The sequence below is a fragment of the Lepidochelys kempii genome, chromosome 6 (assembly GCF_965140285.1).
Source record: "Lepidochelys kempii isolate rLepKem1 chromosome 6, rLepKem1.hap1, whole genome shotgun sequence".
Taxonomy (NCBI): Eukaryota; Metazoa; Chordata; order Testudines; family Cheloniidae; genus Lepidochelys; species Lepidochelys kempii.
The window spans coordinates 83,139,466-83,156,409 of NC_136385.1; the positions used below are offsets into that span (position 1 = coordinate 83,139,466).

Here is a 16,944-nt window from a genome sequence, read left to right on the forward strand (position 1 = left end):
GAAGGGACCCCTGAAGGTCATCTAGTCCAACTCCCTGCTCGAAGCAGGACCAATTCCCAGTTAAATCATCCCAGCCAGGGCTTTGTCAAGCCTGACCTTAAAAACCTCTAAGGAAGGAGATTCCACCACCTCCCTAGGTAACGCATTCCAGTGTTTCACCACCCTCTTAGTGAAAAAGTTTTTCCTAATATCCAATCTAAACCTCCCCCACTGCAACTTGAGACCATTACTCCTCGTTCTGTCATCTGCTACCATTGAGAACAGTCTAGAGCCATCCTCTTTGGAACCCCCTTTCAGGTAGTTGAAAGCAGCTATCAAATCCCCCCTCATTCTTCTCTTCTGCAGACTAAACAATCCCAGTTCCCTCAACCTCTCCTCATAAGTCATGTGTTCTAGACCCCTAATCATTTTTGTTGCCCTTCGCTGGACTCTCTCCAATTTATCCACATCCTTCTTGTAGTGTGGGGCCCAAAACTGGACACAGTACTCCAGATGAGGCCTCACCAATGTCGAATAGAGGGGGACGATCACGTCCCTCGATCTGCTTGCTATGCCCCTACTTATACATCCCAAAATGCCATTGGCCTTCTTTGCAACAAGGGCACACTGCTGACTCATATCCAGCTTCTCGTCCACTGTCACCCCTAGGTCCTTTTCCGCAGAACTGCTGCCTAGCCATTCGGTCTCTAGTCTGTAGCGGTGCATTAGATTCTTCCATCCTAAGTGCAGGACCCTGCACTTATCCTTATTGAACCTCATCAGATTTCTTTTGGCCCAATCCTCCAATTTGTCTAGGTCCTTCTGTATCCTATCCCTCCCCTCCAGCGTATCTACCACTCCTCCCAGTTTAGTATCATCCGCAAATTTGCTGAGAGTGCAATCCACACCATACTCCAGATCATTTATGAAGATCTTGAACAAAACCGGCCCCAGGACCGACCCTTGGGGCACTCCACTTGATACCGGCTGCCAACTAGACATGGAGCCATTGATCAATACCCGTTGAGCCCGACAATCTAGCCAGCTTTCTACCCACCTTATAGTGCATTCATCCAGCCCATACTTCCTTAACTTGCTGACAAGAATACTGTGGGAGACCGTGTCAAAAGCTTTGCTAAAGTCAAGAAACAATACATCCACTGCTTTCCCTTCATCCACAGAACCAGTAATCTCATCATAAAAGGCGATTAGATTAGTCAGGCATGACCTTCCCTTGGTGAATCCATGCTGGTTGTTCCTGATCACTTTCCTCTCATGCAAGTGCTTCAGGATTGATTCTTTGAGGACCTGCTCCATGATTTTTCCAGGGACTGAGGTGAGGCTGACTGGCCTGTAGTTCCCAGGATCCTCCTTCTTCCCTTTTTTAAAGATTGGCACTACATTAGCCTTTTTCCAGTCATCCGGGACTTCCCCCGTTCGCCACGAGTTTTCAAAGATAATGGCCAATGGCTCTGCAATCACAGCCGCCAATTCCTTCAGCACTCTCGGATGCAACTCGTCCGGCCCCATGGACTTGTGCACGTCCAGCTTTTCTAAATAGTCCCTAACCACCTCTATCTCCACAGAGGGCTGGCCATCTCTTCCCCATTTTGTGATGCCCAGCGCAGCAGTCTGGGAGCTGACCTTGTTAGTGAAAACAGAGGCAAAAAAAGCATTGAGTACATTAGCTTTTCCTACATCCTCTGTCACTAGGTTGCCTCCCTCATTCAGTAAGGGGCCCACACTGTCCTTGGCTTTCTTCTTGTTGCCAACATACCTGAAGAAACCCTTCTTGTTACTCTTGACATCTCTTGCTAGCTGCAGCTCCAGGTGCGATTTGGCCCTCCTGATATCATTCCTACATGCCTGAGCAATATTTTTATACTCTTCCCTAGTCATATGTCCAACCTTCCACTTCTTGTAAGCTTCTTTTTTATGTTTAAGATCCGCTAGGATTTCACCATTAAGGCAAGCTGGTCGCCTGCCATATTTACTATTCTTTCGACTCATCGGGATGGTTTGTCCCTGAAGAATGAAGATCATCTATGAATATGTTGAATAGGACTGGTCCCAGAACAGACCCCTGGGGGACACCACTATTTATCTCTCCAGTCTGAAAACTGACCATTTATATCTACCCTTTGTTTCCTATCTTTTAACCAGTTACCAATCCATGAGAGTACCTTCCCTCTTGTCCTGTGTAGCTTACTTTGTGTAAGAGCCTTTGGCGAGGGACCTTGTCAAAGGCTTTCTGAAAATCTAAGTACACTATATCCACTGGATCCCCTTGGTCCACATGCTTGTTGACCCCCTCAAAGAATTCTAGTAGATTGGTGAGGCATGATTTCCCCTTACTAAAACCATGGTGATACTTCCTCAATAAATTATGTTCATCTATATGTCTGACAATATTGTTCTTTATTATAGTTTCAACCAGTTTGCCTGGTACTGAAGTCAGGATCGTAATTGCCAGGATCGCCTCTGGAGCCCTTTTTAAAAATTGGCGTCACATTAGCTATCCTCCAGTCATCTGGTACAGAAGCTGATTTAAATGATAGGTTACAGACTACAGTTAGTAGTTCTGCAATTTCTCATTTGAGTTCCTTCAGAACTCTTGGATGAAACCAAATATGTATACAAAACAAGCATGAGAAAAACTATTCTTGCAAAAACAATGGGTACAATTTTAGAGGTCACTTTTGAGAATTTGGCCCTAAATGAGGAGCATTTTCTTCATTCAAATTTTTACCTCTGGAAGAAAAGAAAAATCAGAAAGTTACCTATTTAATTTTTCAAGGTTTAAGCATTTGACCTGCTACTTGTTAAAGGTTTTTATTTTATCCATCTATATGTAATTCTAAACCATAATTTGGTAGGAAAATGATAGCATGGTACAAATTAATGATCTGTAAAGAAAAGAAATGTTACTAATATATATGCATTGCCACTCATTATGAATCCTACTATATTTCTTCATATTAAAATTCAGTGTAACAATCTGGATTTTTTTAAAGTAAGATTTTTTTAAAAAATGACATTTAATAAAGGTGTTTAAATAATTCAAGGAACATGTGTCCAACAACAGACAGGCAGGCCTTTAGTCACAGTATTAGAAGTCTAACAAACTTAAGTTTTCAAATTGAGCTGTACAGCTAACAGAGCACGTATATAGAGAGGCCTGAACCAAAAGCCCCGGACATCCCTAAACTTTACAAAGTGTATCAATAGGATTGTTCAGCATTCTACAGTACAGACTATCTATTTAATGTTCCAGAAAGGTGATTTAATGACAGTTCTGAAAGCCGAAGTCCAGTATGCTCAGAACTCATACAATAACGGCAGCCTTGAGACCCTCAACTAAGACACCCAATTACTATATGTAGGTCACCAACCAGACATTAGATGATCATCTGAATCATTACTTAACTGGGCTGGATACAGACAAATGGCCTAAATGACAAAGGCTCCATATTCTGTCACCAATCCTCTGACCCATCCTCCTCCCAAAATTATTTGTAATGATTATTTTTTAGGAACAGCAAATTCTCAAGATATAATCATGCATCAAGGGAAGTAAAAAAAAATGTATTGCACTTTCCATAAATATCATTCAAAATTCAGCCTAGGGTTACATAATAATCAAATATTAACATTTATATATTGTTCCTGAGAAGCATCTTATCCTTTTTAATCCAATGTGTCTTTTTTGACAGTACTCAGTCCTGCAGCAAGTTTAAGCTGTTTAAAATTTACATAAAGTGGCAGCCCCCCTTTTTAACCTCAGTTCTGGAAACAATCTAAAATAGTGTCACATTGCCTCTTAATTCCATTTTTATCAATATTGTAATGACATTAGTAAGTGTGCATTTCTAAAATAAACCTTGAAAAGTACAATGTGCAACTTTTTGTTGTTCTACTAAATATTTTAAGTAAGTTTTTATTTTAAAAATGTATGTATTCATAATGTGCATCTGAATTTCTAAGTAGGTTTATTATAATTAGTGGCATCTGTAGATAATTGGGATTCATGGATGGTGTTGCATGTAACACTAGGCCTATGTTGTTTGAATAACACTCTTGTCGTATATCAAGTTCAATAAGTGTAACATTTTAATTGGAAACAAAACAAGACAATGATTATTCTCATATGCTTATAAATTCTTTCCTCTTTTTTGAATTAAAATGTTTTTAAACTTTCATTTACTATTAGGTTCATTTCTGTGTGCACACTGCAGCTTTTTTAGCTATTAAAATATATTAATTATGGCAGTGTGTATTCCTCTCCATGACAAAAAATGTATAGTAACCTAACTTGTTCTAGGTTTCAGAGTAGCAGCCGTGTTAGTCTGTATCCGCAAAAAGAAAAGGAGGACTTGTGGCACCTTAGAGACTAACACATTTATTTGAGCATGAGCTTTCGTGAGCTACAGCTCACTTCATCTGATGCATGCAGTGGAAAATACAGTGGGGAGATTTATATACACAGAGAACATGAAATAACGGGTGTTGCCATACACACTGTAACAAGAGTGATCAGGTAAGGTGAGCTATTACCAGCAGGAGAGGGAAAAAAAACCTTTTATAGTGCAAGTAGAGTAGGGGCATTAAGGGACGAGAGCTGAGGAAGCGTTGTTCTAAGTCAGCCATAAAAATGTTGGCATACTGTGGGCCGTGTGGGTACTCATAGCAGTGCTGCTGATTTGAAGGTATACACTGTCCCCAAATGTGAAATAGTTATGGGTAAGGACAAAGTCACAAAGTTAAGCCACCAGGTTTGCCGTGACATTTTCGGGGATACTGTTCCTGACGGCTTGTAGTCCATCTTTGTGTGGAATGTTGGTGTAGGGGGCTTCTACATCCATAGTGGCTAGGATGGTGTTTTCAGGAAAATCACCAATGAATTGTAGTTTCCTCAGGAAGTCTGGGAGTGGATGTATCATTACCCAAAGTAAAACTATTTCCCCATGTTTATTCTCCGCCCCCCCACCAACTGTTCCTCACACGTTCTTGTCAACTGCTGGAAATGGCCCACCTTGATTATCACTACAAAAGGTTTCCCCTCCCCCCATCCCGCTCTCCTGCTGGTAATAGCTCACCTTACCTGATCACTCTAGTTACAGTGTCTACAGTAACACCCATTGTTTCATGTTCTCTGTGTATATAAAATCTCTCCACTGTATTTTCCACCGCATGCATCCGATGAAGTGAGCTGTAGCTCACGAAAGCTTATGCTCAAATAAATTCATTAGTCTCTAAGGTGCCACAAGTCCTCCTTTTCTTTTTGCGGATACAGACTAACACGGCTGCTACTCTGAAACCCGTGATTAGTAAAGTGCTTTAATTGTCCCATGTAAACCCTGCTGGCACGTTAATGTCAACGTGCATGAGAGTGTGCCAGAAGGAGCTATATGGGACAGTTAGAGTGCAGCATATTAGAGTCCTTGATAAATCACACCCCAGTACTTTGCTTTTCTAAAACAAGATGCACATGTAAACATCACCAAATACAAAAGGAAGATTTGCAGAGCAAACTATTCCGAGTACTAGTCAAAGTGTTGTTTGTTCTATATGAATCATTGTGGTTCATGCACTACACAGATGAAAAATGTCTGAACACACACATACACACACACACACACAAAACCAAGAGCAGAAGTTATTCAGATATTTAATGAGCCCCAATTTCAGGTGTTCTCCTGAGGCCATTTTTCGCTGTACCACAAATCAATACATATGCAGCTTTGACATGAAAGATTTTTTTTCAATTATGCAGTAAACATATCTGTCATATCAATTCTAATTTATATGGGCCAGTTCTACAACCAGACCCTCAAATACCATAATCCTTCAAAATGGATTATTATTTACTGTGTTAGGATAATGATGGAAGCAGAGTTTGACAAATATGCATTCATATGCTGAGACAGGGTCCTTCCTGTTGTGTTAAGGTGCTCTTTTTTACAACAAGGTAAAATTTGTGTGGTAAATTTACATACCCTTCTCTCACTGTGTCTAGTAGGAAGAACAAATCCCAAAATGTTAAAGTTCATTTGTTTTGGCAACTCTTATTATTTTAGTAATTAGATAATTGCATACCAGAAGGGCCTCATCTGGGGTGGTAGGTGAAAGTTCTGCAGATACTGTCCGAATAGTGCTGAGTCCCGTTAAGGAAACATTTGAGAGTCGTCTTTTACGTACACCGCTGCAGTTGTTAGGGATTTTAAATGCACACCTCTTATGGTAGTTTAGACCACATCCTGAAAAGGAAAACATGAAGCCTTCCTATTAAAGATTATTTCAGAATAAAGTAGAAATGTATTTTTATATTGAACAAAAATGCCACCCTAATTTTCTCTGAAGCTATTGGTATTCAGCATTACTATTTTGCTTTAAGTTTTGCTAGTTTAAAAAGGTGTTAAGGCAAATCTCAATGGTCTATAGATAATTCAATAAACTTCCAAAAGTTACCACCATGACCAAACCTCAGTCTTAGTCCCTCATTTGCCAAGAATCTATGAGCAGAAGGCACTACTGTGGCTGTACACTTAGTACATGGGAGGTATGGAAAAAAGATTTAATTTCATGTCAGTCATTGGCAACATTCCAACAGGAGCTGAACACAGATGCTCTGGGTAAAATGAGAATGATCACAGCAAATATCTATACTCTGATCTCTCACCAGTATTGCTCAAGAGCAACTTTAATGAAGTCAATAGAATTACACTGGTATAAAATCAGAGAAAAGAATTAGGCACAGGGTGTGAGAAATTTACATGACAGAAAGGCCTTTCCTCAGATAAAGATTAGGCATGGACAACCCGTCCGTGACACCTCCTGGGGGTACAGAGTGAGGCTTCCACCTGTCTTTAGGGTGAGGAAGCCTTGCCTGTACCTTTCGTGGGTCAGCTTCCTGACTCCACCGGCACAGACAACACAAGCACTCCCCGCTTAACATACGGAGGCTCTGCCCAGCCACTACTCCACTGGACGCTTTTAGCTTTCAAAGATTCACTGCTCACAAAGGAACAGTACACCCCAGCTTACCACATACATCTCAGATCACAGCTCCACTTAACACAGGGCCCTTAGATAAGTTTATAGGACAAATGATTAAACTTTTATTTAACAAAGTATAGAGATTCGAGAGATAGTAAGTAGAAATATTGGAAACAAATGGTTACATACAAAATAAAATCATAACACTCATTCTAGAGCCTAGACTTAACTAACAAGTTACTGTCATGTCTTATAGGGCAGAGCTCACCCAAAATCCATCCCACGTATTACAGCCAGGCTTGGCTGGGATCTTCCATTCGAGAGACAAGCTAAATTGTCAGCTTTCCTCCACAGTGTAAAAGATTCAGGGTGTCTCCCTGTACCCTCAATTATACTCCCATAACCATTATCTTTACTCATAAGCAGGACCCTCCCTGATGGTTGTTGTTTTCCTGTGTGCCTTTTTCTTGTCAATTTTACAATCTCTTGATTAGCATATGGCTCAGACTGTAGCTAGGCCTCCATTGTGAAGCGGACAATACTCAATACACACATTACCAGCCAGAGAGTCATAAAAGTGTCTCTTCCTTCCTACCTGACAGGAGCTGATCTGCCCTAACTAACATACCTTAATAATTTTCAGTACAGATACATAATTCCTTAAACATTATCCGTACATACATTTCACAATGATTACGATGACAAGTGGACTCTTGGCTCTTGGTAGAGAGCTCATATGCCACCTTTTGGTAAACTTAATATGCATACATCTGACCTTGGGGATGCCTGTAAAACTCTATGCACCCTTTGCCACCAAAAGGTTCCTGGGTCACACCCTCCTCCGGGCCTAAATTCTGGATTTATAGTATGATAAGACCTCATGAGGAAGAGAGCCTAGGCTGGCATTTGGTAGTGTGAGGGGAGGAAAATTTGAAATTGGAGACAGCAGTACCAGGTTATGGCTAAATAAAGACAGGGGAAAGTGAAAGCTGACAAAAAAGTTTCATGTTCTTTATTGATTTCTATCCAGTTCAATCCCAATGAACCCACTGGCATTCTAGAGGATGCCAGTCAATATAAGATTTTGGACCCATGAGATTTTAAAAAGTTATTATTATTATTAACAAACAACTAATATCAAACACTAAGGCTATGTCTACACTACAAATTACTTTGGTATAAATTATGTTGTTCAAGGGTATGAATAATCCATACCCCTGAGCAACGTAAGTTATACCAACCTAAATGCCATTGTAGACAGCGCTATGTCAGTGAGAGAGCTTCTCCTGCCAACATAGCTACTGCCCCTCATGGAGGCAGGAGTTATGAAGCCGACAGGAGAGCTCTCTCCCATCAGCTTAGAGCATTTTCACCAAACGTGCTGCAGCTGGGCCGCTGTAAATTATGGAGTGTAAACACAGCCTGTAACTAAACACATAAAAGTGATCAATAGTAGTAAATCTAGTTATCTTTGCACTTCAACAGTACAATATTTTGCAGCCAACAGTATTACTATTTGTCTATGAATGACATGGGATATACATTTTTTTCCCCTTTAAAGAAGCCTGGATATCTTGAAGAGTAAGGACTGCAAATGTACTCATAAAATAGCTGGACTTTCCAAAGCAGCAGACATTCAGAAAGTTTACTGTGTTGTCCCAAGAAAGGTTCCCTAGATTCAGAGTCATTCAGCTACCATTTGTTCATTTATTCTAGGCCGGAGGAGAAAGATCATCATCACTATACTTGTTACTTTAGTCATACTAAGCATCTTGTTTTGAATTCCCACAATATTTTTATTCCATTATTAGCTTTATTCCAGAAATTGCTATATTTATTTTCTTGATGTCCTTTTTCTGTCATCTCAGTTCATCAATGAGTTAGGTCAGAAAACCATACAAAATTACTCTTTATTTAAACACAATATCTTTTTTAAAAGGGAAGAGAGTAGATCCCATTTCCCCAGCAGAATAATGGCTTACGCCTTTTGAACTCCTCCTCCTAAATAATCTACTCTGGTAATTATAAACATTTAAATGTGCAAATTCAGAGGGGAGTGAGATTAATCAGATAAGGACTCTGTTCAACAGTGAATATACTTTTAGGCAAATTCACATGTCTTTCTGACTTTCTGCCAGCATATCCATCCCAACCACACCCAGAGTACAAATCATAAGACTCCATTGAGCCTGATGGCTTTGCATTACTTAATGTTAGGGAAGATAATGGAGATGCCACAAACAATTTTTAAAAAAGATTCAGGGCCTAAAACTGGATAAGACAATGAGAAAAACAAATTTATTTTTCATTTAAAAAAAATTCTCCTTAATGGCTGGAGTATAGAATCATAGAACATCAGGGTTGGAAGAGACCTCAGGAGGTCATCTAGTCCAACCCCCTGCTCAAAGCAGGACCGATCCCCAATTAAATCATCCCAGCCAGGGCTTTGTCAAGCCTGACCTTAAAACCTTCTAAGGAAGGAGATTCCACCACCTCTCTAGGTAACGCATTCCAGTGTTTCATCCCCCTGCTGGTGGTGGAGTAACCCTGATCATTGTAGCCCCTGCTGAAAACAATGAGTCATGACTCTCAACCTGCCTATGTTCAAATATGCAGTGTTTGCCAAATACCCAAAATGAAGAAAACAAACAAAAATAAATTCATGGAGGAAAATTAACATGTGGGATTCGTTTTTTAGTGCAAAAAAATCTGACTATAATCTCAGTTACATATTCTTATTTTTAATATAAATAATATTTAATAGCAAAAAGGGAATGAACACCAAATTAATGTGGAACATAGGGAACTTTGGGTCTACATTGTGCGATTGTCCCTTGAAATTAAAGCCATCCAATAGGTATGCAATGAGTTTTGTGCTCTTTTTCATACACACACGACTCCTAGTAATTTTAACTGAGGGTGCATTTACATATTGACTAGCGAAATGGTAGTGGATTTACTTGACATAGTAGTATAGGAGATAGCACAAACCATGAAAATATTTACCTTCAAATCTTTATACGAATTCCATCATTAATGTCTTTGCCTTTATTTGCTGGGAATATTTAAATAAGGAAGCATTCTTTGTCACATGGCAGAATTTCTACTTACTCATCAAAAGCCTTGTCTATATAAAAAAGTTGCATTGTTACTGCTTATACCACCATAATTAAACCAATTTAACTAAACCAACTGTGTGTTCACACTCTTGTGCTTGCACCAGTACAGCCATATTGAATTAGAAACCATGGGTGAAATCCTGGATCCATGGAAATCAAACTCCCATTGATTTCAGTGAAGCCAGGATTTTACTCCATATATTCACACAGCACTGTGCTGCACTGATTGTACTGCTTTGCTGTCTCAGTAAGTACTCTGAAGTACCTTGGATTAGCTCCAGCCTCACTATATTCTGACCAGTTTCCACAATGCATTATGGGATGTCCCTTGGAGACCAGAAGTATAGTTCTGGTGCCCACACTATTTTGAAATACTGTCAAGCACAGGAGTGGCATGCTTGACTCCAGTCTCTGACTCAGATTGGAAAGCAAATGCTAACTTACCTTCACATTTAAGTCCCTGACGCACAAGACCCCACAGCATTTCTCCACAGTGGTCACAGAAAGCTGGTGCTCGGTATGAATGAACAAACAGAGCATGGGGACGGATCTGAAAGTCTTCAAATGTGGCAGAAGCTGTAAAAACAAGAACATATAAAAGATAAAGCTAATTAATACCATAACAAATCTGTATCATTACATGATATTTTATTGTAATAGGTAATTTGATATTTCTTTTTTTTTCAGATATGATTGAAATATAATCATTGTTATCTTGAGTTTCTCTCTTGTGGTCATTATTATAAATGGAATTATTCTTTATTCATGCAAAATTTAATTTATAGAAAGAGAAGTAAGAATTCGCAATTGCTTGTAAATATAATATCCTATTCCAAGGATGAAATGCTAGTAACTATCAGCCATACCAAAATGAATGTTAGAAAAATGTAAAAGTGTGCTTCCAAGTTTTTTTTTGCCAGTACTTCAGATGTACACTAAAGTTGCAGCAAACTTTTATACTTTCCTTTCTAACTTTTGTACTGCTTAGAATAATATTGATCTCTTACCAGAGCTATCATATACACAACTATTAAAATGTGTGTATTTATGAAATCTTTGTTCATAATATCTATTGTACTCATGTCCAAGCCTGTCATTTACATTATTTTATAATCCTTCATTTTTATAGTATATTCTAATGTACTGGTCAAGGATATTTTTAAGTTTATTTTTAAATTGTTTTAAATGTTCTCATCAAAATTTAAAGGTGTGATTATTTGCCACTTTTTCATAATGGTTGTATGAGGTAGTTGCTACATTCGTCCAGATTTATTAAGACTCTCTTTGAGGCAATGTGATAAATAACATATTGGTAATCTAGAATGAGTATTATCTGTTTTCTAGCAAAGGCATAAAGAATAATTGGTGCATTAAACCTCTGCCATAAATTAGCAAAGGATTCAACCAAATTTCAAGACATTTTTCTAAGCACTATTTTATAAGATTGCATCATTATGTGAAAATAGGCAGAAGCTAAGATGCATTGCATGGGAGCATGTAGCTGCAAGTCATTATCAAACACGGAAAATGAAAGTGGATCAAGGAGGGCCACTGATGCAGACCATTTCTTAACAGGAAGCATGTTACCATTTGCCTAGTCAAATGTTAAAAAAACAAAAACAGTTACTAACCTTTCCATAACTGTTGTTCTTCAAGATGTGTTGCACGTGTCCATTCCAATGTAGGTGTGTGTGCGCCTTGCCCAGTGCTGATACATCTGTGACAAGGGACAGCGATGGATGGGGCCATGAGAACGGAACGCCAACCACCAGCGGGTCCAGCCACCAACCAAGGAAGATGAAAACTGGGGTGAGGAACCCTGAGGATTGTGTTCATATGGTGGTGTTTTGTTGAGTACACCAAAGCCAGCCATGCCTGGAGAGGTCTAAGTCAAAGTCTCGCGTACTGAACTATGTAAGTACATGAGGTCATTTGACCCAAGAGCCTCAGGCAACTCCGTGTTGTTATAATCAGGCATTCCTTGAGGTGCTCTATAAGCATCATGATTGCCTGAATCTGCCCTTCTGGGAGAAAGGCTCTGGCTTGGTCAGAGTTGAGCACCACTTCAATGGACTCTATCCTTTGTACCGGGGAAAGGGTAGATTTCTACATATTCATTAGCAGGCCTAGGTCCCAGAAGGTTGACTGGATGAGATGTATGCTGGACTCCACCTGAGCCCTAGTCCAGCCTCTGACCAGCCAGTCGCCAAGGTAAGGGTAAACCTGAACCCCTTGCCTCCTTGGGGAGACTGCTACGACCACCATGTGCTTTGTAAGCACTCATGATGTTGCTGATAGGCAGAACAGGAGAACTGTGAAGTGGCAGTGCATGTGATTCACAACAAACCTGAGGAACCTTCTGTCCCCCTGAAATATCAAAATGTGAAAATAAGCATCTCTCAAATCAAGGCTGATGTACCAGTCCCCTCTATTTAGGAAAGGGATGATGGAAGACAATGAGACCATGTGGAACATTACCTTCTTGAGGTAACTGTTGGGCTGCCACAGGTCCAGGATAGGTCTGAAACCTCCCTTGGCTTTCAGGATTAGAAAATAATGGGAGTAGAACCCTCAATCACTTAAATTCTATAGAACTTCTTCCAAGGCTTCCAACTGCACTTCTTGGCCTAGAAGTGGCTCATGAGAAGTGTCCCTGAAGAGGAATGGGAAGGGGGATGGGATGGGCAGAAGAAAATTGAATTGGAGGGTATATCCCACTTCTATTGTGCTTAGTACCCAAGGGTCTGTAATAATACGGGACCATGCCTGAAGGAAGTGGAACAAGTGGTCTGCAAAGAAAGTGCAGGTTGGATCCAAAGTCTCTGTGGCTGGCACACTGTCCCCCTGAGTCCCATCAAAAGGCCTGCTTAGAGTGTCTGGAATGTCTTGGGGAAGCAGGCATTGATGACGAGAACGACTGGCGTGCAGGTCTCTGCTTGAAGTCTCTGCTCCTCTTCCTCTGTGAGTCCTTCTTGGCCGGTGGAAGGAAGAACCAGAAGGAAGGCTGGGGCATAAAATCCTTTCTCATAGATGCTGGGGTGTATAAGATCAGGAACTCCAGAGTAGCCCTGGAATCCTTGAGGCCATGGAGCTTAGAGTCTGTCTGCTCTGAAAAGAGCAAAGTGCCCTCAAAGAGAAGATCCTGGAGGGTCTGTTGGACTTCATGTGGGAAGCCTGAGGATTGGAGCCAGGAATTTCTATGCATAACCACTGTGGAGGCCATGAACCTGGCTGCTGAATCTGCAGCTTCCAGGGTCCCGTGTAGGGAAGCCCTTGCTAAAGACTTCCCCTCCTCCACCAAAGAGGAGAACTTGTGTCTGGCCTCTTGGCCCATCAAGTCCTTAAACTTTAACAAGGAGTCCCAAACGTTAAAGTCATAACCTGCTTGTTAGTTCGTGATCCTGAGCTGCAAACCCCCAGTTGAGTAGGCCTTCCTCCCAAACAGGTCTACTAGCTTCTTAGAGTCTTTTGACTTAGGGGCCACTCATGGTAAACCCTGTTGCTCTCACTAATTGGAAGCTGAGACCACCAAGGATTCTGGGAGAGGATAAGTAAGTAAAAATTCATATCCCTTAGCCAGGACAAAGTTCTTCTTTTTGGCCTTTTTGGCTGTGGGAGGTAGGGATGCTGGGGTTTGTCTTTTACTGGGTCCCTGATGGCCTTGTTGAGGGAAAGGGCCACTCTTGACAGGCCTGCTGCAGCCAAGATGTCCAACAAAGAGGGAAGGATTCCTTAACCTCCTCCATCTGGATGCCCAGGTTTTGGGCCACTCTCTTAAGAACATCCTTATAGTTGTCATGGGAGGGTGCTATGTCAGCTCCTGCCACAGGCCTTGTCAGGAAAAGAGGAGAAGGAATCCTGCACCAGCCAGGAGCACTGGTCTTTGCTTTTGGCACCGGCCAGCTCATGTGGTTTTAGCTCCTGGTAGTGAGTACTGGTCTGGTACTGGAGCCTGGATCAGGCTCTGCTCGAAGAGGCGGCAGTACTCTTCCCTCAGAGGCCGTCGAGTAGGAGCATCTCAATTGAGAACCCTGTGTAAGGAGAAATGCCCATGGGTTCCAGAAGGGCCACTGTAACGGCACCTGCCACTATCCAGGAGGCCAAGCAACTGACAGAATGCCTGGCCCAGGTCCATCACAGGGTAGTACCAACTTGCATGCCAGGGCCGATTGCTGTGGAAGATATATGACTCCGATGATGAGGAATCGCTGTCTGGAGAACAGGGAGGAGAATTTCCCACTAGTTCCAGTGACCAGTACAAAGGCAGGGAAGACCCGGTGGATATCACTGAGGGAAAAATTTATGGTGGCTGTACTCGGAACACACACACACACACCTATATTGGAATGGAGATGTGCAATCACTCAAGAATAGGAAGTTTCACAGAAAGGTCATAAATTGGCCTGCACTCGTTGAAGTAAATTTCAAATCCTCTTGGGACAGGTGCAACAATTCCAACTGTTGGAACAGCTATGATAGTTAGAATAATCATTTTGGGATTGGCTTAAACTACAGAATAGGCAGCTACAGTATATAAAGACATTTTGGTTCCAGATCATCAGTGTTCAATTGTTTGGTTTGAATCAAAGATTTATTTGGCCTCATTACAAGAGTGGGAGTGAAACTGACAATCTGAAGGATCGGGAACAGGCTTTAAAGCGTACTACAGGGAGATAAGCCAGGGCCTTAGCAAAGACGATATATCCCTGGAGGTGTGAACAAAGTGGTGTATTTATATTTTAATCATGCAGCTAAAGCTACAAAAATGTCTTTTAAAGCTGTGTTTGAGTTTGTGCCACAGTACTAATCTGTGAATAATTTTATTGATCAGATATTGCATTCATGGGCATTACATAAAACAGATAGACAAGATATGACAATCCTTAAAGCCTCAGTTTAAGACAGGATTTAAACATATGATTAAATCAGCCCTGGTTCAGAACAGAATTTAAGCATGTGCTTAAATCCCATGGATGTGAACAGGATTGAGCACATGCTTAGATGCTGTCCTGAATAGGAATACTTTCGGGAACTGGAGCCTAAGTAATACATCACACAATGTCATGCTAATTTTTTATGGTTCAATCCAAATAAAGTCTTGAGACCCAACCACTGTTGGGACCATTCCCAGTCCTTTCACATTAATGGAGAGAGAACTGAAATACCAATCAAGGGGAGGTTTTGCAGTAGTTATAGAGCTGATTATAATAAAGGCCAGCTGTAGTTAAGTCAGTTCTGTCTCTGTATGAGGTTACACCACTTAGTAAAAACATTTCTTAGAATTTCTACAGAGAAATAGTGTTAGCTCTGTCTAATCACACTAGCTTTTAGACTTGGGAATTTGTATCACAGATCTTCATCATATCAAATCAAAAATGGGATCAAATGACTCACTACTATGGAATTAAACAAATCCTTTTCCACTTTACGCAACCCAAATCACCTAGAAATTCACTCCAGTCAAAAAGCCTTTATGAATGGGTCGTCATTTGTTTTGTACGGAGTTTCCAATTTCGGATTTTCCTAATAGACTATGTAAAAATGATTTAATATTCCAGGCCTAATAATTGCATCCTTCCTATAGACAGTCCAATAGATTACGACATCCTGATTCAGAATTAAAATAGTTTTGAATTATTTAACATGGGCTGCAGACAAACAATATACATTTATTCAGATGCATTTCAGTCAACCAAGGCTTAGATCACCTAAGAAAAACAACTGCGGGGAGTTATTGCTCTAGGGTTTTTCAGAATAAAGCGGTCAACTCCATTGTTAAGTCAATGTTGGCCTTGGGGTATCCATAAACAAAAATAATCAAAATATATTTTACATTATTTAGCAGACTCCTTCAAGAGTTTACTTTGGCTTGGACTGAACACGAATTGGCATCTACACATCCAAAGTAAGGAACTGATCCTGAGATGTGTTCCATGCTGGCAACTCCCATTGACAACAGTGTGAGTTATTCTCAGGGCTTGATCCCACAGTGCATATTTTAGGTTCTAAATTCAACTATTTTAGGGAAACAAGCTCTGTGTTCATAGGAATAATCTTTAAATGTTTGTGTTGCCTGAAACTTTCAGTTAAATCTATGCCTGGTTTGATGGCCAGTGAGATATTACACTGGTCAAAGTAAATTTGCCTTCTGTGTCATCAGCCAGAACACATAAGTAAATCAAAACTAATGTATATTGTCTATTGGGTTTGGACCTGAAACTGTTACATAATCTAGTTGCCATATTCCAGTGGTTATTTCTGTAGATGTAATATAGGCAGTTGAAAATGCAACAGCATTTTTGTTAACATATTAGTAATCAAATTACTTATTAAATGGAGAATTATAATTAACAAAAATGACTTAGGCTCCAGTTCAGCAAAACATTTAAGCATGTGCTAAAGTCCATCCCTATTCATTAAAATACATAAGCGCATGCTTAATTTAAAGCACATCCTTAAGTCCAACTGAAGTCAATGGGAATTGAACATGTATCTAAAGTTAAACGCATGCTTAAGTGCTTTGCTGAGCAGGGATGGACTGCTAAATTGCAGGGCTTAGTGAGAAATTTTTGTCTAGGCTCATTTGTGAATGATATATTAGATATCAGATACAATGCAGAAAAGGCACAGCATAGACTTTGAACAATGCAATAACTTTTATTTATCATAGAATCATAGAATATTAGGGTTGGAAGAGACCTCAAGAGGTCATCTAGTCCAATCCCCTGCTCAAAGCAGGACAAACACCAACTAAATCATCCCAGCCAGGGCTTTGTCAAGCTGGGCCTTAAAAACCTCTAAGGATGGAGATTCCACCACCTCCCTAGGTAACCCATTCCAGTGCTTCACC

At 40.4% G+C, this 16,944-nt stretch overlaps 1 protein-coding gene across 4 annotated transcripts in view; it reads right to left on the bottom strand.

The window, feature by feature from the left end:
- Positions 1 to 16,944, bottom strand: part of PRKD1 (protein kinase D1) — a 301,367-nt gene that overhangs the window by 88,546 nt on the left and 195,877 nt on the right. For all 4 annotated transcript variants that reach the window (XR_012159485.2, XM_073348909.2, XM_073348910.2 and 1 more), the window contains exons 3-4: positions 10,539 to 10,670; positions 6,076 to 6,236 (exon numbers count right to left, since the gene is read on the bottom strand). Coding sequence is in view for 3 of the 4 variants with exons in the window: in XM_073348909.2 (XP_073205010.2) it covers positions 6,076 to 6,236; positions 10,539 to 10,670 (293 nt within the window). In the remaining variant the exon portion in view is untranslated. The remainder of the gene's footprint in view (positions 1 to 6,075; positions 6,237 to 10,538; positions 10,671 to 16,944) is intronic.